The sequence below is a fragment of the Neomonachus schauinslandi genome, chromosome 11 (genome assembly GCF_002201575.2).
Source record: "Neomonachus schauinslandi chromosome 11, ASM220157v2, whole genome shotgun sequence".
NCBI classification, from domain to species: domain Eukaryota; kingdom Metazoa; phylum Chordata; class Mammalia; order Carnivora; family Phocidae; genus Neomonachus; species Neomonachus schauinslandi.
The window spans coordinates 94,888,218-94,912,445 of record NC_058413.1 but is presented as its reverse complement, the minus strand read 5'-3'; the positions used below and the strand labels follow the sequence as shown (position 1 = coordinate 94,912,445).

The following is a 24,228-nucleotide window of genomic DNA, read 5'->3' as shown; positions in this document are numbered from 1 at the left end:
TTTCTGAATCATCAGCTTTTCTATCCTTTCTTTTATGTCCCTGTTATTTTTCCTTCATTCTTGAGACTGACAACATTTTCTTTCCCTGTTCTCAACTGAGTGGTTGATAAGAATATACAGGCTTACCGACATTTCGAAAGCCCCCGCATCTGTAACTAACAAACCCCAAGCACCCATACAGCTAACCCTGGGACTTTTGACCACACGGGTCACAGAGTAGCCTCAAACACAGCGGAGGACAGACATGCTGGGCACAGGAAAGAGGAGAGAAAGTCCAGCCACATTCACGCAGCCTCTTCCCCATACCTGGGCACGTGGACATGTGCCTAGGATTTCACGTGCACCATCTCATTTCATTCTTATGATCCCTGTTTTTATCAAGGAGGAAATTGTGGCTAAAGAATGAGAAACTGACTTGCCCAGGATTATACAGCTTTGAACCAGGACTCAAACTCAGGCCTGACTCCTTTGGATTCTTATCTTGGCTCTGCCGTTACCTCTCTGCCCAGATTACTGGGCAAGTGTTTCCGCACCGAGACCTTTGGATTTGGGCTGGATAATCTCTAGGAGCTGAATCTTGAAAACAGTGTACATGTTCTGCTTTTCCAAATTCTTTGCCATCACTTTCCACGTCGTGCCTTTGTGTAAAGGCTTCCCCAGAGCTAAGCCCTCCCTCGCTACCGCATCGCCCTCAGCCCCTCCCTAGTCCCTTTATTCCAGTTGCCTTCTCCATGTCCCCTTGGACACCGCCAGCCTCCTTGCTCCATTTATCTCTGATCCTCCGCTCCGACCTAGCTGGTAGTCCTGTAACCAACATCCAAGGAGCACGCTAGTGTAGACCCTGGGCTCAAAAAGATGAAGAAACAGTCCGTGTCCTCAAGGGGCTTTCCCTTCTATCACAGGAATTCATGGCGGAAGGGATGACAGTGCCAATTGTGTCTAAAAGAGCACAAACATCCAATGCATTTGGCCCTTCCAACAGTTCTGTGTGGGTAGATGGTATCATCCCACTTTGAAGATGAGGGATTTGAGGCTGATTTTCCCAAGATCCCATACCTAGCAAATGATAGGGTTAAACCTGCGTCTTCCTACTGACTTTCTACCCAGAGATGGGGGTGGGAAGACTGGGGACCAACACAGGAGCCAGTGATAGAGGACACAGGAGACTGGTAGCATCAGGAGAGGTCCCAAGATTATGGAGGGGGCACCAGCCAACAGGGCTGGAGGGAAACCAAACCCCTGGAAGGTGGGTTGATTTAGTCCAAGAGGCAGAAGCCTTATCTGGGGCCAAAACATGCTTCCTGGGGAAGAGCAGGAACTCTGGTGAAATGGGGAGGGTGAGAATCTAACCTCAGAAAGAATTTTCTCCTTCCCTTTCATCCTGAGCCAGCCTCACTAAGGCACCAGTCTCCCCCCGCCCCCAACCCTCTGATGGGACACTGGGGTGGGGTTGCAAACCGAGATGATAGTAGAGCAAATTCCTTGGCACCCTTGTCCTGCTCAGAGATATGGGAAGGAAGATTTCTGTGAGGAGAACCACGGGAGGACAGGAAGCTAGAGATGAGGGAGGGACTGAGCTTTGTCAGTTGTCCATTCCTGCAGCTCCTCTCCACCCTCAGTTGTCCTGTCAGTGAGGCGGAATGGCTAACACTTGCCCTACCCTCCAGAAGGACCGCCAAGGCATCTTAGCTCTCTGGGGACCCTTTTGCCCTTCACCTGAGAACTTCCAACATGGTTTTACGAAGGAATGGGCATGACCATGTAGGGAGTACAGATAGGCTGGTGCCTCTCGTAAGGTCCCACAGGAAGAATGAGTAACTGACCCAAGACTAGAAAGTCCTTCTCAACCAATTCATTCCTCACCATCTCCACCCTACTGAGTCCTCAGGAAGAGAAGCCAAGGGTAAAGAAACTATGTTTCATCATGGCCAGGAAGTGAGGTTCTAGGCAGAAACAGGCAGAAGTCTTTTAGAGATGTGTATGGCTTTCAGTCCAAATATTTATGGAATAAAACCATTCTTTCCATGACAGAGAGGACAGCAGAAATCTAGGAAGTACTTGGGGGGGGTGGGGGAGGTGAAGAAGAGTCTCCTATTCCTAGCCCTTTCTAAATGGGGTACACGTGCACACACACCCGCCCCTTTCATGATTAAATGACAGAGTGGGTATGAACGTGCTTCGCAAAGGGTGCACCACTGTACAAATACAATCCATCATTAGGTTGAAAATTATCAGAAACATTCAGGAGACAGGACAACGCTCTGTCACTGAGCCACGTGGGACATGTCTACCTGTGCCCTAGACTTGAGTTTCCTTGTTGTAATAGGGGGAGGAGGGTGCTAGAAGGGGATGGACTAGTAGTCTCTGGGATTTGCACTTGCTGACCCTGGTCCCGCACCTCCCTCTCTACCTGCTCTGCCCCTCACCTCTCTTGAAGAGGAAAATGAAGCCACAGCCCTTCCAAGTGTCCAGGGAGGGGGGCAGGGATTGATATGAATTCCTGATGGTGTAAGGACTCTGAGGATGTAGGGATTCTTGTCTATGCCTCTCTCTTCCCTTGGAGACATTTCAAAACCATCCCTGGAAAATGAAGGAATCTCCTGGTCTTAGAGATATTTTCCTTAAGAAAAGCTAACCCCACGATTTCTCTTGGCCCCCTATTCTTGTAGGATACAATCCTCAGTGCCTAGAAGTTGTTCTCATCTCTTGCCTGAGACCCCCAGCATAAGCCTGTTGCCTCTTGTTAGAGCCTTCTAAACCAGAGTGTTTCCAGTTTCCGTGCTAGGGAGATTAGAAGGTACTAACTCACTCCCCAGGCTTCATACCATGGCTCCTTGTGCCAGAAATCTCGGGAGAGCAGCCTGTGGTGTCTGGAATTGCCTGTCTGCCCCTAGCAATCAGAGAACCCTCGCAAACAAAACAGCTTCAACAGCTACTCTCACCTCTACCAGCCTTACCACTCAGACTCTTGCTCATCCATGATTCCCAAACCCAAGCCCCCAGGGCAAACAAGGCAGCATCGAGCTGCCCAGATGAGCCATGGGTGACTGGGCCAGTCCTGCCTGGCGCCGGCCCTTCCTTTTGGAGGCAAGTGGCTCCCCACCACCCTTGCCTCCATCTTTGCGGCCCCCAGAAGAACCTGGACCTCCTTTCTCTTCAGCCTAAGAGGGGACAAAGAGAGGGAGCCCAGTGGGGGGCATCCATGTGCTGTCTTTTACCATCCGTGTGGTTTCATCGGTGGGCATTCCTTAGGGGGCACTGCCTCTCCAACAAGCTGGGGTACAGGACCAGCTGTTCCGCTTCTGGTCTGTCCAGACCAGCACGTGGTCCCACCGCGCAGGACAGCAGGTCATACCCGCCACACGCGATTGAGCTAGTCCATACCTGCCGGTGACAGGGAGAGCCCACTCATCACATGCTGGGGGCTCTATTAACACTTCTAAGTTCACTCTCTGTGTTTGTATTATCGGGTCTCAGACTTTCACAAACAGCTGGCGGAGCAGCCCTGGCCGTTTGAGCACACATCGAGGGGCCCTGTCTTAGAGTTGGCCTTGGTGTCAGAATGTCCCTGTCCTTTGGCATGCCGTGAGCGACGGGTACTTCCGACCTTGGGTATATCTTATGACCTTCACATTCCTCCCCGCCCGCTGTGGGTATCATGGGTGTGATGCTAGAGAGATCCAGCAGGAGAGGTGGGTCCCAGGCTGTGCTCTGCGGGCAGGGGTGCCTGACCCCCCCCACCCCCACACACAGAGTGGGAGACTCAGACCACTGCCGCTTGCTGGGCCTCAACCCTTCATTAAGGCACCCCACATTTATAGCCCACCCCCCCAGGTGTGAGTAAATGCTTTTGGTCTCTTGGGTCCACCCTCTTCCTCAAGAAACAATTAGGGCAAAGAACACCTGGTGTGGAAAAGTGCTGACCAAGTGGAAAAAGAATTTAAAGAGAAAGGAGCTACCAAAGTAGGATGTGTTTTAGGGGCTTGAAGAGCAGCCCAAGTCCAGGCAACTGAAATGCAGTCCCACCTTGCCCCTCGGATCCCCATCACCGCTCCCAGCCCACAGACAGACCCACTTACACACACTCACAAAATCCCCACCTCCAAGCCCTCTGGCCCCTGGGGGTGCATCCACTGGCAGTCTTCCCTCCTGGCAGAGGCTGCTCTTTCAAAGGCAGCCTGGGGATCCTGGGCAAGGGTTTGTGAACTTCTGCTGCAGGCACCGGGGAGACCCGATGTCAGAGTCTCAGGCCAGCATTTGCTAGTGGGGTCCCTGTGTTGAAACACCTCCCCTGGGAAGGGCTTTGCCTGGAATCACCCATTCTTAGGAAAAGTTGCTGAGAGGGAGAAGCAGCTTTGGGAGGAGAGGGAGGGGATCAGAGCTGAGTGTCCTTACAAGCGAAGCTGCCTGAGGTCACCCCAGCTAGGGCTGGTCCGCCCTCGCTGGAACCCCGGGGGTTTGGCTGGGCCGGGGGGCCTCAGAGAATGAGGCGGTAAATTTCATTTCCAGGGACTTCAGCCACTGACATTTCTGTCCCCTCCTGCCTCCTCCGTGGGCTGGTGCTCACTGGGGAGGGGGCACTTCTGGGGTAACAGGAGGGCCCTGGGAGACTCGGGGAAGGCAGGCCTTTGTGCCAAGCCAGGAGCATGGGAAACTGAGCTGCAGGCATCTCCCAAAAAGCACCAGTGCAGTTGACTCAAAAAATAATAGTTGTTAATTTGCATGGCATTTTACATACAGGTTCCATGCTGGGCTTTTCATCACCTACCATGGTGCCATGGAAGCCCCCTAGGTCTCCCCTCTCCCGCCACCTCCTTTGGGGGCCTTTCTGTGTCCTCCGGACTCCAGAACTTCCCCCCCCCCCCCCCCTACCCCATCCTTGGATTAGCCCCGGCCAGGAAAAAAACACAGCGGCTGGCCTCGCTTCGGTAGGCTCGGTCCGGTCCAGATTTGCGCCAGGAAAGCATGCAGGTGGGCTGGCAGGTCTGGGCCCTGCTGGCCACCTTAGTTAGGGGTGCCCCACCTGTCTGCTGTGGGCCACAGCGAGGCCGCTGGCAGGGGGCTTGCCCACCCCACTCCCCCACCTGCTCCAGCTGGGAAGAGGGGCAAGCCAGAGAGCCCAGAGAGGTGCCTAAAGGAGAGGAAACCCAGTGGTTGCTATGACGATGGGGTCTTGGCACCCGATTTGCATAGGGCTATGATTTCCATACTGCAGGGTGAATTTCCATATCCCTGCCTCAAAGCCTGTTGGGGCGGAGAGGGGGAGAGGGGAGAGGTCATTTGAAATTCAAATGAGGATGATTAAGGTTTTCTTGAGGAGGGAAGCTCGGACAAAGGGGGTGAAGCCGGCTGGCACTTGTGTGCCCCAGGCTCAAAGTTATCAAAGGGAGGCAGCACTGGGCTGACTCCCTCCCACCCCTGCCTCCACAGGCCAGGGGAGAGGTGACAGAGGTCAGGCTGGGCTGGGTGCTAGTGGCCTTTGCCTCCTGGGAGAACTGGGTAGGTCCCCCTCCTGCCCCTGGACTCAGTTTACCCCTCCATGTCCTGAGGACGCTTGAGCTCAGAGCAACCATTGAGTGTGTTCTACTTCTGGACTCGAGCCTACCTCCCTCTGGTGACCACAGACTGGTCATCTCCGTTTTTCTACCCATGAAATTGGAAAAACAATCTGTACTTTCTCATTCGGCTGAGGAGATGTGAGGACAGACGGATTCTAGCCTCTACCACCCACTTGTGCTCTTAGACAATCGCTTCCCATCCTTGGGTCTGAGCTTGTGCGTTGGATAACAGGTGTGACCTTGAGGGTCTCTAAAATTATTTGTAAGATGCTTGGAATGATGTGAATTGCTGCACCCCTGCCCCCAGCTCACCAAGGTGCAGTCATGAGGAGCTTAGACTTTGGAGCCAGAGTCTGTATGTGAATCCCAGCTTCTCTGCTTACTAGTTATGACCTTGGGCTAGTTACTTAATGGTTCCCTGCTCAGTTCCCTAGTCTGTAAAATGGGGATAATAATTGTATCTATCTCCTGAGGTTGCTGTAAGGATCGAATGGGTCAATATTTAACTTAAACCCACTTACCTCAGTGCCTGCCGTGGAGTAATGCTGTTTGCTGGTATTAGTATCAGAAGCATCAAGTGTCCACAGAGTGGGGCAGGGACTCAACAGCCGATCCAGGGAACCTCGATTAGTAATATAGGCTGTCTCCTGAGTAGCCCTGCCTATGAACTCATTCACTTTGGCCAGCAGGCCGTTGTAGCCACTTGCATTTGGGAGTGGGAAGCCTGCTTCAGGGGAAGGGCCCAGGAGCAGCCCTAGCTAAGTAGTCACCCCACTGAGCGCCTGCCCGGCTAGAGGGCTAGAGGGGCCAGTCACCTCCACCCCTGCGGGCTCCTCATGTGGATCCTGACTCAAGCCTGTCTCTACTTCTCAGAAAATAGGGAAATGACAGGAGGAAGGGGAGGGAACAGGTGGAGAGACCCCCTCCCCCCAGGACCCAGTGCTAAGGCACCGGCCAGGTTTAATGAGATTAGGGGACATTGCTAGTTCTGGAAAATCTAAAAGTCCTTTACTTCCTTCGAGTTTCTACAGCAACCACATATGACGCTCCATTTGGAGATGGTATGATGTAGTGCGGACAGCCTTGCCTGGTGGACGGACGTGGGCTTGAGTTTCTGCTCAGTGATTTACTAATCAGGAAACTTGGGCAGGTTGATGAACCCCTCTGAGCCTCCTTTCCTCATCTGTGAAATGGGGATAATAAGAGCACCTACTCATAGGGTGGTTATAAGGATTAAATGCTGCATGTGTATAAAATGTTTACTGCAGAGCTTGGTGCGTAGTAAATGCTCAATAAATGTCAGCTACTAATTATTCCTTATTATTTGAAAACAGTGTTCTGCTGCCAAAATGTTTGAAAATGCTCTGATCTAGTCCTATTCTCCCATTTTATGGGGGAGAGACTGGGGTCAGAGAAGGGGAATGACTTTCTCAAAGTCACAGTGGGGATGTGAGAGGAAGCTATCTTTAGGAACACTTTCCCCCCACCCCAGAGGCAGTATCCTCTGTCCTTTGTTTCTGTTTTGTCCTTTCCTTGGGTTAAGCCTCTCCTCTCTCTCCCCAGCACCCTTCCGTCAGAGGCGGCCCCTGCAGCCCCCAGAGGGGAGGACCACCTTACTCTACAAGAAGGAAAGCAGAGAGAAGGGTGGTGGGGTCTGGGCTCCGCAGTGGGCTGTGGGACCTATAACAAGCCCCAGCCTCTCTGAGCCTCTAGTCACTGGTGAAACAGGAGTCCTGTCATTCCAGCCCTGTAGACTTCACAGGCAGGTGGGGTGGGGACCACATACGAACTGGAGATGGAAATGCACAGCACAGTAGAGAAGCAAACCCAGTGCGTGTCACTGTGATCAATGTGTGTTGGCAAGGACACTGGCCCTGGAGCCAGAACTTGAGATCCAAGTTCCTGCCCCTTCCCCCTCCGCACCCCCCACAGTGCTGGTGCGGGGACCCAGCCTCGGTTTCCTTGTCCGTAGAACAAGCCACGAGGAAGGAATGAAATGAGAGCCTACCCGTGGCAGCTTTTGGACGTGTGAGTTGTTCCGCAAGTGTGAGAGAGCATCTCCTGTCCGAGCTTGCTTTCTACGCGCGCACCCCTCTGAGCCGCACAAGGTCATGTGCGCACCCACAGGAAAGCCCGAGCCCAGCCACGTGGCCCTCCCAGGCATCTCCTCCTGCCCTTCTCAGCCCGCTTCACTCTGTGCCGGGAAGAGGGCTAGGGTAGAGCTGCTCAGTCTCCGACTGACCTTAAGCCTCTTTGAACCTCTTCCTTCCCCAGGCTGGGCCAAGGGCAGAGTGGTGCTGGTCTGGAGTCGACCTTTAAAGAACCCCCACGGGTGTCGTGCAGGGTCAAGTCTGGGCATTGAGCTCTGGGGAGTAGTTCCTGCTGTGCCGCTTGTTACCTGTATGACCTTTAGCTCATCACTTGTCCTCTCTGGGACTGTTTCCTTCCCTGTAAATGGCAGGGGTAGCACTGGGAGTCTCTAGTCCTCTTGAGCATTTAATGCTCCTAATAGAAAAATTGCAGGCGAGGCGCTTCTCTGAGATGTGCTCATTAGTGCAACCAGAACCCTGGGCTTACTAACAGAGTTCTTCCTTTGGAGTTGGATTTTTCTTGTTTTCCAGGCTCAGGGGACTATGAGTTGAGACTTTGGTGGGGACCTGGCTCTTCTGGCCGCATTCCTTGCCGCAGGGACCTGAGTCCCTGGCCTGTTTTTCTGGAACTTGGTGCATCTGCCTGGATACTGCTTCCGTGTGGCCTCTGATGGTGCTGCCCACTTTGGGCCAGCAGGAGGTGAGGGGGCACTTGTAGGGGAGCCCCGGGGAGTCCCATCTACAGCTCAGGCTGAGAAGCAGTGGGGACTGTCAGGCTTAAACCATGAGAAGACCATGTGAGGAGCCTTTCATTTGTCAAAGAACATCATGACAGATGGCAGAGGGAGCTGGTGCCATGGAGCCCCTTGTGTCCACTGTGGCTCAGCCCCAGGCTCCTGATCTGTGGGAAGGGACCGGAGAGCAAGGCTTCAGGGTTCAGTCTCACAAGGGTGTGTGTGTGTGTGTGTGTGTGTGTGTGTGTATGGAGAAAAGGCGTCAGTCAGGTCGCTCACCTGGGCCATGTCATGAGGAATCCCTGAAGAGATTTGCTCTACCTTAGGGTAGAGAGGAAGAAGCTTTAAATCATGGAAATTCCCAACTCCACACATGGTCAGAGGTCAAGGGCACCTGAGAGATCCCCCTGTCCTGGGGTGGTAAATGGGTTTCTTCAGGAGAGCTCATTCTGACCATCGGTGGTGGTCGCGGAAGCAGGGATGTTAGAACAAGGAAGAGGGTGCAGTGATGCATTCGTGACACCTCCCTGGGCATGGCTTGCACCCACGTGCATGTCTGCATTTGCTATCTACACCCCCCGAGGTAAGGTGATTTGACTGAGGACACTGAGCTAGGGGAGAACTGGGAGTCAGATCTCCCCCAACCCCTAAACTAGGGCTCTTTCTCCTCTCCATCCCAGGTCCTGCATCCCGGTCTTCAGGGGGTCCTCCTCAGGGTCCTCCTGGGCATTTCCTTGCCCCTGTAAAGGAGGTGGCAGGAATGCAGACAGAAACTTTTTTGTTTTAATATTTAAGGGAAATTGAAGGCTATGGAGATTAAGCCACTTGCCCCAAGTCCAGCGTAAAACAGCCTTTGAAGTAACCCTCGAGCTCAGTTTCCCGTGTGTTCTCTGTACAGAACTCTGACCATTAGGCAACACTGCCAGTTCCTTGGAGGAATCTCAAGTAACAGAAAAGGTAGGCATGGTGTCTGTGGGGTCCTGGAAAACAACTGCTTTGACTGGTTTAAGTGACCGTGCCGGCAAGTCTCTCTTGGTTTGCTCTGGTAGCCAGCACCCAGGAGTGTTTCCAGGGTCCTGGGAGCTTTAAGCATGGCTCTCCCAGGAAGTGCCCACCAGCTGCCAAGTGGTCAGAAAGTGGCACTGAAAGTCTTACTGGGTTATACCGGGTGCGGAGCTGGTGAGAAGAGAAGCAGTCCAGAATTGGGAGAGGTTCAGCCCCATTGCCGAGCACTCCGCACTGTTTACCAGGCAGAAGTGAAAAATCCTGCTTGGACAGTTCTCCATTTCTGTGCTTCCACCCCCCTCACCCAGAGAATTGCTCCCCAGGCAAACTCACATCCCGGTGCTGCCAAAGCTATGAAAATCAGCAGGTCTGCTGCTCAGAGGTGGGAACGCAGAGGGCTGGTGTGTCTCCTACTGTCTGTTGTGGGCCCCCCGGGGTTCTGATAGGTTGTACCCATCACCTAACCTGGCTGAGACTCAGTCTCCTCATCTTTGAAATGGGGTGAATAATAATGCTTCATCTTCCCAAAGGCAGGGAACTTGCCCTGAGGTCTCCCCCAGGCTCATGAGCCAGGGTTTCAAGGTGTTGGCTCTCCTCCTGCTTTCTTTCTGGAAGCCTCATGGCTCAGAGATTGCCAGGGGGCCATGAGAACCCAAAGAAGCCTGGAGAGACCCCAGTGGGTGCCCTTTCAGCTTGGCATAGATCTCACCCATTTGCCCCCAAGACCTCCAAATGGGGGATTCTAAAGCTTCCTTCTCAAGCCCTGTCTGCCCTCCCCCCTGCCTTCTATGTCCTTATCTTTTGTTTGTATGCAGAACAAACAGGACAGAGGGAAATGGTAAGAAGAGCTCTTTGGTCCTTCTTCTGCCTCGCTCTGCCTATGCTGCTGACAGGGACCAGTTTCTGGGAGGGGAGAAAAAACCTTGGTGCATTTCAACCAGCTGCGTTGAATGGAAAGACTTCAGAGATGGAAGGAATTTTAGAGATTCCCTGAAATCCCCCTCTTGATGCCATCAAATTGTCCCTCGATTCCAAAACCACTTCTGTAACATCGCTGAATACAAGCAGCCCCTGGCTGAATGTTCCTAGCAATGGGGAGCTCTGACGATGTGAAATTAGTTTCACTGCTGAACACATCCACTTTTCACAAAATTCTTCCTCCCACTGCAATGAAGCCTGCCTTCCAGCAGCTTCGCCCGTGGCCCTGCTCTGCTCTTTGCTGCTTCAGGCTAAGCTTGGTTCACTTCCATGCCAATATTTGGAGAGGAAGGAAAAGTCCACTGATATTTATTTAAGCACTTACTATGCACCAGGCACTATGCCAAGTGCTTTCCAATGTTCCCTCATTGAATTGTATTTAGAATTTTTTATTTTGCGAAAACTCAGACGTACGGAAAACATAGAAAACAGTTAATGAACAGCCATATACCCACCACCTGGATTTGGTAACTGTCAACATCTCGCCATCCATATTTGCTTCATCCATTTGTTTCTGAAATCCCTTTTTTTTTTTCTTTTCAACTTTCCCTTGTGGACATTGTCAAACACACATGACAACAGAGACAAATACAATGAGCCCCCATATACTCATTGTCTACTCTCAACGACCATCACATTTCTGCTCTTCCTGCTCCTGGAATATTTTCTTATAAATTCTAGACATTGCAACATTTCCATCCTAAATATGGCAAGGATGCATCTGTAAAACAGAAGGAACGTTTCCTTCTTAACTACAATACCATTATTATACTTAAAATGAATTTCTCATTTAATTCTCATGGCAATGCCATGAAGAAGTTTTTATGTAAAGACAAGTGTTGTCATCTCTAGGCTAAATCTCCTTTCCTCATCTGATGTGACATCTGGGTCCCTTACCATCTTGGTCCTCATGCTCGGCAGCCCAGTTCATCCCTTTTTCAAACTGACGCCCTGTACTGGGCACAATGCTCTCAGTCAGGGATCTGCCTTGATCTGCCTCTCCATTAATGAACGGGACCGCCTTAGCTTTTTAAGCAGCTACACCACAAACATGCAACACACTTGGGCTAATACTGAGCTTTGGCCAGCTCAAAAATGTCCTTTTCTGTGGTTTCTTTTCCACGTGGGATACTCTAAAGCCAGCCTCCCCTTGTGCCCCCTCCTCGAAAGGTTTATTTCCAAATAATGTCTGCCAACAAACAGAAATGAGAATTCTTTCTTCCTTTTTGTTTTTATTTTTTGGCAGGGGAGACATATCTGATTTCTTTAGGAGATTCAGCCTCTCTCAAAATGTAACATACAGAGGACAGACATTTTGGCGGCAAAATGCCTGACACTCTGCATGCTTGAATTCCTAGTCACCATATGTATCCGCTACGATTATTGCTACTGTAGTTTGAAATTGGTTATTGGTATGTTGAAAAAGCTTTTTATGAGGCTTCCAATTATAGCACGTAGTATGGGGTTTTTTTCAGCTTTGTTGATGTGCAAGTGATAAAATTGTAAGAGATTCACAGCGTACATCATGGTGATTTGATATGTGTATACACTGGGAAATGATCCCCTCCATCTGGTTAATTATCACGTCCATCACCTCACCTATTTACATTTTTTTGTATGTGAGAGAACCTTTCAGTTCTCCTCAGCAAATTTCCATTATACAGTAGAGTCCTATCAACTATAGTCACCGTGCTCTATTGATATCCTCAGACTTTATTCATCTTACAGCTGAACGTTTGTACCATTTTACCAACCTCTTCCTATCCCCCCACTCCCTCAGCCTCTGGCAACCACTTTTCTACTCTCTCACATTCTGTTTCTATGAGTTTGACTTTTAAAAAAAAATTTTTTTGAGATTCCACATGTAAGTGATACCGCGCAGTATTTGTATTTTTCTGTCTTATTTCACTTAGCATAATACCCACAAGATCCATCCATGTTGTCACAAATGGCAGGATTTCCATTTTTCTCGTGGCTGAATAATATTCCAGTGTGTGTGTGTGTGTTTTAAGATTTTATGTATTTATTTATTTATTTGAGAGAGAGCATGAGCAAGGGGGGGAGGGGCAGAGAGAGAGGGAGAAGCAGACTTCCCGCCAAACAGAGAGCTGACGTAGGGCTCGATCCCAAGACCCTGGGATCATGACCTGAGCCGAAGGCAGACGCTTAACCTACTGAGCCCCCCAGGTGCCCCTGTGTGTGTGTGTGTGTGTGTGTGTGTGTGTAAATAAACAACATCTTCTTTATCTATCCATCCATCGATGGACACAGATTGTGTCCATATCTTGGCTGTTGTGAATATCGCCACAGTGAACATGGGGGTGCAGATATCTCCTTAATAGCATTGTTTTCATTTACTTTGGAGATATACCCAGAAGTAGGATTGCTGGGTCATACGTAGCAGATAGTCTTCTAGTTGGGTATAACTTTGTGCAATTTGACTACTTTAGTGGACTACCCAACATAAAGTAGAAAAGCAGATTTCTGGGCTAGCGTATTTGTTAAAACAGAATTCCCTAATTAAAAAATAAAAGTCTCTAGTTTACTTTTTGTCTGTTTCATTTTTGTTGAGGTAAAAAAAAAAACCACATAAGAACTAAATATAAACCATTAAATTTAAACATAAAATTTACCATCTTAACCATTTCTAAGTGTACAGTTCAACTTCCCCTGTCTTTTATATATATATACAGTTGATTTTGTTTAACCCAAGTACAGGGCTTTACATTTATTCCTGTTACATTTTGCCTTGTTGGTTTGGGCTTCCTATTAGAACATGCCAAAATATTTTCTAATCCTGATTCTATCATCCAGTTTTCTGCATTCATCTCCCTCTCTGCTTTGAATCATTTCCAAATTTGATCAACATTTATTTACCTAAGCTGTTGATCAAAGTCAAACCCTTGGTTTCTCTGTGTCGGCCACTGGATTCAGTGCCTTTTTTTTTTTTTTTTTTATGTAAGCTCTAGGCCCAACATGGGGCTGGACCTCAAAACCCCAAGATCAAGAGTCACATGCTCTACTGACCGAGCCAGCCAGGTGTCCCATGCAGTGCCTTTACTGGGAAAACTGTATGAGTATAAGAGTTGAGAAATCAAGCTTTGGTCTTGATTCAAGTTCTCTGAGGCTGTGTGTCCTCTGCAAGGTGCTTCCCCTCTGAGTTTGGACTTCAGTGTCCTTCCAACTCTTCCTTCTGTGTGTCTGTCCTGCTTTGTTTTTCCTGCAAGTGATTGCTACCTTCCAAAGAGGGAGCCAGGGCTTGGAAATATGATATGTTCAAAGTTTCGGCAGATGGTGGTACCTGTGACTTTCTCAGGTCAGAATCAAAGATTGGTTTTTGGAGCAGTTCCTTAGTAATTTGGATCAAACACATGGTCATTTGGCACCTACTGTGTATTAGGTACTTTAGGCACTTGAGGTTCAAAGATGAATAAGATTTATAATAATGCTAACCTCTAGGAGCTCATGATTTCATGAGAGAAACAAACACATGAACCACTGGGTCTAAAAAATGTGGTATGTGCAATAAAAGTCATAAATAAGAGGTGTGGAAACACAGAGAAAATCCCGTATTTTGCTTTGGGAAAATTTCATGGAGGATGTGACATTTGAGTTTAGTCTTAGAGGACGAGTGTGTATTTTCTAGGGAGAGAAGGGCACAGCACATGCAAAGTCCCTAACATAAGACCAGGCTTAGCCTGGATAGGGGAATGGCCCAGGATGTCTGGAGCCCAGCTCTACAACTGGGGAGTACCTCCCAGTGCATGAAGCATGGTCACTAGCTTTCTCTCCTTTGAGCTTTACTATAATCCTGGAAAGTGGGTGGAATGGGAATTATGACCTTATTTTGCCATTGAGAAGCCTGAAGCCTCTGGAGCTGCCTGCCTTGATTAAACTCACACAGCCCGGGAGTGATGGAGCCAAGCCTTGAACCTCAGTTCTCCACTTCAAGTCCAGGACTGTTTCCAAGTACGCCCTTGCTGCTTCTCCACAGAGCATTGCAAAGGGGTATAAAGTAGGTCTCTGATGATCGTGGACCAGGATTTCGCCTAATATGATAATTGCATCCTCTTATTTCTCCCTGAAAGAGGAGCACCTACCTCACTGTGTCAAAGATGAATAAACTGAGTCCCAGGAACGGCTCACCAGTCATCTCTCAATCTAGAGCATTAGCAGTAGAATCAGAATCAGAACCGGAATGCCTTTGGGGAGCTGAGCCCTTCCTAAGTGCCCAGCATTGAGCTATAGGGCACTCTTGACTCTGTTGGAGTGTCATGGGGCCAGTCTCCTTGGGAGGTCCTGGCCAACCAGGTACCTCATTCACTTAGGCTGGGTTTCAAGAAAGATTAGGTATAGATACCAACGCAGGTAAGAATGAATTTGATGAGAAGGAGAAATGTCCTCACTAGGCTCCAAGTGCAGCAGGTGCATCCTCATGATAAGAGGCCTCTTGAGAAGGGCCATGGAAAAACTTCTAGGCAAGAGAAATTATTAATTTTGTTGGCTGGTGAGTTTTAAAATTAAACTCTGAATTCTGCTTGTTCATCTTTCCCATTTTGTGGATCTCATAAACAACATGATAATTGCATTCACAGAAATCAAAAGCAAAGACCTTCTTTAATTGCCCACAAAGCTGATGACCTCCTCCAAGTCAAACTGTTTTGGCCCTCCACTGTTTCTCTCACTGTATTAATACCTCCTTCTGGAAACATCTTCCCCTTTTACCTCCCAGTCACCATCCTTGCCTGGTCTTCCTCCTCCTCGAGTGCCCACTCTTTCTCCGTCTCCTTCGCTGGCTCCTCCTCATCATCCCAGCCTTGACTTTTCTTTCTTCTTCATCTGGACTCAGTTCCTTTGTAACCTCACTGAATCCTGTGGCTTTAAATGCCACCTATAAGCAGATAACTACCCAGGTTATACTTCTGACCTCACACTTCTCCTGAGTCCAAACTCACTTCCCTGCCTCTCCTGGGATATCTCACTGGCATCTCAAACTTACCTCCTTCAAAAACATAGCTTTCGACGTTCTACCCCAGCCTGCCCTTCCCTGAGTCACCCCCATCTCTGGTAATGGCACCACCGATTATTCCATCGAGAAAGGCCAAACCCTAGAAATCATCCTTGATTCCTCTTTCCCTGTACCCCACCTCCCATCCATCAGCCAGTCCTGTCAGCTATCAATTCAACATTCTAAATCCAAGCTTTTCTCACCACCTCCACTGTCACTGTCCCTTCCACTCTGCTGCCCTTTCTCATCTGGTCCACGGCAATGGCTCTCAACTGGTCTTGCTTCCTGCTCTCTAACCCCCTACCAGCTCATCACTGTAGGTTTAAACACTGACGTCAAGATCATGTGACTCCTCTGCTCAAACCCTCTATCGCTTCCTGTTGTCCTTCAGCTTTCACCATCACCTGTCTGCCAGATCCACGTCAGCTTGCCTCTGATTACCCCATTCTTCAGCCCTACTAGCCTCATTACTATTCCTCAGCATGCAAGCCTGCTCTTGCCTTAGGTCCTGATACTTCTGTCTGGAATGATCTTCCTCAGACCTTCGAAAGGTTGGGTCCTCACTTCATGGAGTGAAAACCTCACCTCCCCTCAGTGGCCTTCCCAGACCACCTGCTTATGAACAGCCTCTGACACGCCCTTCCCCTGACAAAGTATTATTGTTCTCCACAGTAATTATCTCTAAATGTAATTCTGTATTTGTTTTCTTATTCCTTTTATGTCTCCTCAAGTCGAAAAGAAGTCAGGGACTTCTGCTGTCTTCTCCAGGATTGTATTCCCAGTGTCTAGAACAGTGCCTGGTACCTAGTGTGGGCTGAGTAAATGCGTATTGGATGAATGAATTTGCTCTTGTGGCAAGTTTTAAAATTACTCCTTATTAGGCCAACTTTACAATGTCATGGAAGGATTTTTTTTTTTTAAAGATAAAAGCTCCTCAAAAAATAAAATCTAGAACTACCGGATTATCTAGCAATTCCACTTCTGGGCATTTATCCAAATAAATGAAGACACTAACTCAAAAAGATATCTCCCCCCCCAGTTCAGTGCAGTATTATTTACAATAGCCAAGACATGGAAACAGCCAAAGTGTCCACCGGTGGATGAATAAGTAAAGAAAATATGCTGTGTATATGTCTATATGCACACATAACATGGGACATAGAACATTATTCAGCCATGAAAAAGAATGAAATCTTGCCATTTGTGACAACATGGACAGAACTTGAGGGCATTATGCTAAGGGAAATAAATCAGGCAGAGAAAGACAAATACCATATGATCTCATTTATATGTGAAATCTCAAAAGCAAGCAAGCAAACAAACAAACAAACAAAAACAAAAGCCAAGCTCATAGATACAGAGAACAGATTGGTGGTTGCGAGAGCTGAGCGGTGGGGATAGGTGAAATGGGTAAAGGGCGCCAAAACTTCCAGTTATAAAATACAATAAGTCCTGGGGATATAATGAACAGCATGGTGACTGTAGTTAATAAAACTGGATTGCATATTTGAAAGTTGCTGAGAGAGTGGATCTTAAAAATTCTCATCAGAAGAAAAAAAATGTGTAACTATGTGTAGTGATGAATGTTCGCTAGACTTATTGTGATGATCAGCATGTTCACAATGTATACAAATGTTGAATCATGCGGTACACCTGAAACTAATGTAATGTTATATGTCAGTTACACCTCAATTGAAAAAAAAGGTAAAAGCAATTTTGCCTTTAAGTCTATCTGTCTATGTGCAACTGCTTTCAGATTGTGGGCCCTTCCTACCTTTAGCTCCCCTTGCAGATTTTATGTATTATCTTCACTGATCTCAAAATCAGGCTGCTATCCAGAGGTCACTCCCTATCTCCCCGTATGCCCTTCTCAGGACCCCATCCCTCTTCATCCTCTGCTCTCGTCTTGCTGCCCTGGTTGCTAGAGGAGATGCCCTCACAACCATAGAGGAAAGGGCACGCTTCCCCATCCTCATTTAGAACAGAGCAAGGCAAGGGGTTTAAGTTAAAACTCCAGAGGATTCTCTTCGGTCCCATTCATTCTTCTACCAGGCATTTCTTGAGACACTGCACTATGTTAGGAACCGTGGTGGCCATTGAGAATGGAAGTCATGTCCCCATTTTCATGGAACTCATAGACTAGCAGGAGAAAAGCACACAGAAAAGGAGTCCCATGATGTGCCATGCAGGGGCAGCGAGGGCTCCTGGGGTCCAGAGTGGAGCAAGGCTAACCAACTCCGGGCAAGTGTGGAGACAGGACAGGCTTGGTATGTTTGCACCTGAGCTCAGGGTGCCTGGGAGGGAGCGAGGTGGGATCCTGAGGGACAGTCATATGGGGATTTGTGTGTTGTGCTAAGGGATGGAGACTTTATTCCAAAGTTATTGAAGAGCCAATGAAAAGCAGAAGAATTTTCTGATTGAAAGTTCTGAATTCATTCACTTGTCCATTTATTCTTTCATTCAACCAGTATATTTTGAACCCCTATTATGTACTAAGCCCAGTGCTATGCCCTGAATGTATGGTATTTAGTAAGTAGTCATTGTCCTTGCTGTTACAGAGCCAGCCAACCATGGCGCATAAAGGAAGCGTGTTTGGTGGCTCCTGCCATAGTTTGGTGGGGGTTTTGGGGGTTTGGTTTTTTTTTTTTTTAAAGATTTTATTTATTTATTTGACAGAGAGAGAGGGAGAGAGCACAAGCAGTGGGAGCGGCAGAGGGAGAATGGATGCAGGCTCCCCACTGAGCAGGGAGCCCGATGCAGGCTCAATCCCAGGACCTTGGGATCATGACCTGAGCCGAAGGCAGACGCTTAACGACTGAGCCACCCAGGCGCTCCACTGCCATAGATAATTATAGGAAAAGGAAACCTTATTATAGCTAACAATAGAAGCAAGTCCCCCTAACAATAGGTGTATATTTAAGCAAACTACGGTCCCCAGAATGGAATATTAGGGAACCATTAAAAACGATGCTTGCAAGCATTGGAGAAATAAAAGATTTATGGTGCCTCTTAATAGTAGAGGGGAAATATTAATGATGTTCACTGGGAAAAGCGGGGTAAAATTTATACAGGGTGGTGAATATCAATGAGGAAAAACAAACATAAAAAAAGATGATAACATATACAAAAATATGAATTATAGCTGCCCCTCGGCAGAGTGATTTTTCTGCTACTTTATACTTCTCTATAACAAATATTTTTCTCTATTAAGCACACATTTACTTATCCCACCATAACTTGTTCCATTATAAAAGGAAAGAGATGAACAGACAAGAAATGAAAGCCAGAGGGGAGAAAGCAAGGACAGACACCTGTCTATCTGACATGACTTAGGTGTCATGTCCCCAGGAGGACCAGGATGGGGCAGCCGTGTTAGGTGGCCGGTCATCCCTTGCTTAGCCACGACAGCTTGTTATCTGTCTGAGGGAGTGCCACAGAACGCACGCTCCGGGATGTCAAGTTCCATCCCGGGTGACTCTGTGTGACCTCGGACAAGTCACTCTTCCTGGTTATCCACCACCCTGGAGGAGATTTTCCAAAGACCTCTCCAGGAAACAGGATAAGTAGGAAGAGCCTGGCCACAGGGGAAGCGGGTGTTCTTTTTCAAAATCTAGACAAGCTCCTCCCCCACACCCCCTCCCCCTCCTCCCTCTAACCTTCAGTCCGTCCCAATCCCACTAACAACTCATACTTTCGTTTTTATCTCTTTCAGGAAATGATCGAAATGGCCTAGATTTCAACAGGCAGGTAAGGTCTTTCAGAAAGCAACCTTTATTCTATAAATATTGAGGGGCAGGGGCAGGGGGCGGCCACTTAGACTACGCCAGGTGCGGGAGATATAAAGAGGATTATGTCAAGTTTGAGGGTGTTTATTCATAGGCTCAGTAGCTTTCAGGGACCTATCAAGGGCCTTTGTGTCCGGCCCCTCCCCAGTCAACAAGCCAACGTTGGGGTCCCCACTATCCCCTCAAAAGAGTGCTGACACCTGGAGCACTTATTTAGGACTAAGTACTTGCCTGATGTGATGCAGAATCTAAAACCACAGCTCTCTTCCCGTCACGGCGTTTAGTCCGAGTTGCCTCTTGGGTGAGTCGGTCTGCGTGGACCAATTGTTCAGAGAGGAATGTATGGAGGTACCAAGGATGGAGGACCTGAGACCCTCAGGGAACTCCCGATTGAAAGGGGAAGATGGGGGACAAAACAGGAGGAACAGAACAAGAGAGCCCAGGACAAAGTGTATAACCTGGCTCCGTGGGACAGTGTAGACACAAGCTTGGCGCCTTTGAAGAAAACCGAGTTGTGTGGGGTTCGAGTTAGTCTGGGAGGGCTTCAGGTGGGGGCAGATGGTGTTGGACAGAGTGCGGGATGGACAGATGTGAAGGGAAGGATAGAGCAGAGGGAGAGGACTTTCCCCCTTGAGATCAGGCTGGCGGGAAGCCGGGGGGAGAGGGCTCGCACAGGGCATGATGCCAGAGCAGATGTGGGAGGGTATGTTGGTGGGAGGAAAGCCAAGGTGGTCTGAGTTTTCTCAGCTGAAAAATTAATTGATTTCCTAAATTTGGCCGGGGGTGGGGTGGGGCATATACACTATGCCAGGTGTGGGAATACAAAGAAAATTAAGACATGCTCTCTGCCCTGCTGCAGCTTATAGTCTAGCATGGAGAGTGCAAGAGAGAGATAAAAGGAGAGGGAGGAGAGAGAGACTCCTCAGGGAATAATTCTAATACACTCGCAACCCTGCTTTACTAGAGGTGTGTAGAAAGCATGGTGTCAAACAGGAATGGAAAGAGTTCATTCTTCCTGGGAGCTCAGGGCGGGCTTCATGGAGGAGGTAATATTTGAACTAGCTCTAAAAGGTGAGTAGGACTCTGTCAGGCAGAGAAGAGTGCGGTGGAAGGGCAGAAAATCCTGATGTGGGGGTGCCTTGGAGAATCACAGGTTCCTTCTTGCTCTGATATTCTGCGTCCTAGTTTAGGTGACAGTCTGAGGTGGGACTGGAGATCAGACTCCTTTATCTATACAGTGATTTGAAGTCACTACTAACGTTTCCTAAAGGGCTGGGTACTTTCTGGGTATATCCTTCATGGTCAGAGAGAGCAATAATCTGGAGTCCCAAGCCAAAACCTCTCAGGCGTTCTGCATTTTGTTCACTGTGGACGTCGTCTAACGAGTGGAGGCAAACTACTCTCTCTGTACGCGAGGCCTAAAGTAGAGAGAGGCTTCAGACTTAGGACTTGCCACCAACATGGTCGTTAAACACCGGAACAGCCACCAAGGGAAAGAGACAGTAGAGTCAGCTTCTCACCCATGGTCTTTGCATATGAGACAGAGTCTTCTCTCAGGGATGGAGAAAGGGAGGATGGAGGAAATTCCCCAGGATTCTGTGATCCTGAAGGAGAATCCTAAGCAGGTTGGGATGGGGCCTGTGCCCTGTGCTTTCCACCCTGAGGAGGCAGGATGGCAGCCTGGGACCCACCTTTCACTGTCCCAGGCCCTTGGAGAAGATGCACAGGGAGGAGCCCATTCCACACCAAGATGTGACCACACCAGCCCAGTCCGGAGGTGGCCTGCTCCACAGGCCTGGTGGGTTGAACTGCCTATGTGATCTTTTGGAAGCTTGAGAAACCCCTGTGCTTGGGACAAGACTGGGGGCAGCCCCTCTGGCCCTAGGCAGCATCCAGAGAGGTCCCTGGCCCTTTGAACATCTTTTGGGGTGTGGTGTCTCCAACAGTCGGGAGAAAGCATGCTGGCTTCTTCCAGGAGTGGGCCTCGCTTGAATTTGCTTCACTTAGCTGAGCCCCATGGGGTGGGCTGTTCCCTCCTCCCTCCCCTGGAAAGGGTTTTTGGATTTCTCATTACTGACAAGAACAGACATGACAGGGCGCCTGGGTGGCTCAGTTGGTTAAGCGACTGCCTTCGGCTCAGGTCATGATCCCGGGGTCCCGGGATCGAGTCCCGCATCGGGCTCCCTGCTCAGCGAGGAGCCTGCTTCTCCCTCTGACCCTATCCCCTCTCATGCTGTTTCTCTCTCTCTCTCTCAAATAAATAAATAAAATCTTTAAAAAAAAAGAACAGACATGACAGATCTTTCCTTTCAAGAAGGGGAGAATTTTGGAGAAAGAGGCTTAGCCAGGTCACACTCCTTTACACTCTTAGGCCAGAGCACTCCTCTGCTCACGCGCATACACATCCATCCCCCCCCACCCCCCCACCCCCGCCGCCATGGCTCCTCCCTGCGACCAGTCACTCTATCCCTCAGTGCCATCCAACACGGACACCCACAGGTTCACGTTCATACCAGCTCGCCTGCAGACCTACAGGCGGGCACCCAGGCTCTCTCGAGCCGTTGCGTTGACCGTCATCCCTCCACACTTCACAGGGAGGGAAGTAAACCAACATTCACTGCCTGCCAAGCTCTGTGGAAGGGGCTTTGGGCACTTTATCTCATTGAATTCTCACTATAGACCAAGGGTTACTATCCCCATTCGACAGGCGAGGAAGGCGCCTCCCAGGCAGCCCCACCTTTTTTTGGCAAAGGATTTGGGAGATGAACTAATGTGCCGAAGGTCACATAATTGGCCACCTGGCAGAATCAGGATTCGAACCCACATCTCTCGGACTCCAGAGCCCATCTTTCCCTTGATGGCCTGCTGCATCCTCCTCTACAGTCTCTCCACTCTCCGCTCCCGGCACACACACCGTGCTCAGGGAGCGGCTGGGAGCCAGGGGCTGAGCGTGACCTCACTGTGACTAACTGGGAGGAAATGGGAGGCAGAGGGTGTGGGGAAGGGAAGAAAGGGTGGTTGTGAGGAGCAGCCTGGTATGGCACAGGGAAGGGGTTGACAGACACCGGAGAGCAAAGGATGAGCCTCTGCCCTCGGTGAAGCCCCAGTTGGAAAGCCTCAAGCCAGTTGGTGCAATCGGGAGTTGTAGCCAGATACTGGCTAAACAGTCCTGCAGTTGCATGAGCAAGGGACACTGGCTCATCAGGAAGTTTCACGCTGAGCCTGTTAGCTTCCTGGTCCCAGGAAAGCAGCCTGAGCCTGTTTGGAGGAGAACTGTGGGACGACCCCGGGACCCAGAGGCAGGGCTACCCTGCCGTCCCTCGGAAGGATAAGAAAGTGGAGCAGCAACAGGATAAGCCCAGATCCCCGGATGGGGAGGCAGGCGTCCTGGCGCCAGTGCTATTTCTCTACCTCTCACTAGCCGCTGTCCTTAGACAAACCTCTCCATCTTCCTGGCCCTCAGTTTCCTCTCGGATAAAATGAAGAAGTTTGCATGGGGTGATCTCTCAGGCTCCCGCAATCTGTCTGGTAGGTTCCCTTATTTCTTTCATGACCTATTCAGACTGGTTGGTTTGACTTCCACTCTCCTTTCACTCTTTTCTTCGAAGAGAAATAGGGAGGAGAGTGTCCATTTCTTCACCCTGAGCTGGAGAGAGTGGGGGAAAATAAGTCCCATGATGTCTTTCCAGTCTTTGTGATTTTGTGTGATCCCGTGAAAAGAATCGTTTGGAAGGTAGGGGCAGAGGCAGAAGGACCCAGCTGGCTGGATTCGGGGCCCATCATTCATTCTTTGAATGTTTAGTCATTCCGAAGAGCTGGAGAGGGTGTGTCAGGAGTAAGAAGATAAATTGCAAAACTGCTCAGTGAATTCCATGAGAGACGGGTAGCGCTGAGCTCCTGGGTACCTGCCTGAGGACGTCACCAAAGAGATGGTGTCTGAAGTGGGGGACAGGGGAAGTGTAAGGGATTTGGCTGGCTGAGAAGGGCGGCAAGAGTATTCCAGGCATAGGAGCCAGTGAGTGTGAGGGCTCCCTTGAGAAAGGGCGTGGCTTCAGGGGAAGTGTGAGAAGATGAACATGGGGGGAGATGAGGCAGGGGAAGCAGGAGTTGGGGGTCGGGCCACGTTGTGAAGAACTTTGAATGCACACCAAAGGATTTTCTCCTGTGGGCAGTAGGGAGCCATTAGGCGTTTTCTAGCGTGACTAGTTTCATTTAATGGAAGGGCATTAGAGGGGGTGTGGGTGAGGAGGGAAGGAAGGATGAAGGAGAGGCCTGATGGAATGCTGTTGTGGTATGAAGAAACGGGCAAAGCTCAGGAGAGGCATTATAGCAAAGAGGTCAAGCACACGAGCACAGAGGCAGACTGCCTGGGCTGGAATCATGATCGTGTGGCCTTGGAAAATTCCTCACCTTCTATGTTCCTCACTCTCCTCATCTGGGAAATGGGGAAACTAATGGTACCTATCTCACAGGGTTGTTGCAAAGGTCAAATGAGAGGGCGTGTGCCTTTTAGACAAGTGTCTAGAACCTAGGAACTGTGTACGTATTCGCTATGTTTATGACCGTGTCAGTATGCATGGAGAGGCTCAGATTTGAGAGGGAGCTCTGAGATAAGATCAAGAGGATTTTGGCAACAGGTTGGACGAGATGGCAAAGGAATGGGAAGGGTCCAGCACGATTCTTAGATTTCTGATTTGGGATGCTAAGCATTGGAGGGACTGCAAGCAGAGCCCAAGAAGCCAGAAGGTAGAACAAGTACGTCCAGACGATGGAAGGAGCTGGAAGGCTATAAGTACCAGTACAGTGACAAATCGGGATCTGGAGTCCGGGGGACAGGTCAGGACGCCTATCAGGGAGTCACCATTGCATCGTGTTAACTGAAATGGTGGGAGGGAGGGAGGCCCCCTAGAGATGGTGTGCAGAATGGGATGGGGACGCTGGGAAGACCTGCAGAAGAATCACATGTGGGACAGGCTGAGGAGTGGGTGCCTATAGACGGGATGAAGAAGACGTGGTTAAAGGGATGGGGGTGGGGGTTGGGGGAGGAAAACCACCCCCACAAAGGAGAGA

The 24,228-nt window shown here is 49.4% G+C and overlaps 1 protein-coding gene across 3 annotated transcripts in view; it reads left to right on the top strand.

The window, feature by feature from the left end:
• The window catches only part of POU2F3 (POU class 2 homeobox 3), a 73,684-nt gene that overhangs the window by 9,750 nt on the left and 39,706 nt on the right, over positions 1–24,228 (top strand). For all 3 annotated transcript variants that reach the window (XM_021696305.2, XM_044919305.1, XM_021696306.2), the window contains exon 3: positions 19,086–19,120. In XM_021696305.2, coding sequence (XP_021551980.1) covers positions 19,086–19,120 — 35 coding nt within the window. The remainder of the gene's footprint in view (positions 1–19,085; positions 19,121–24,228) is intronic.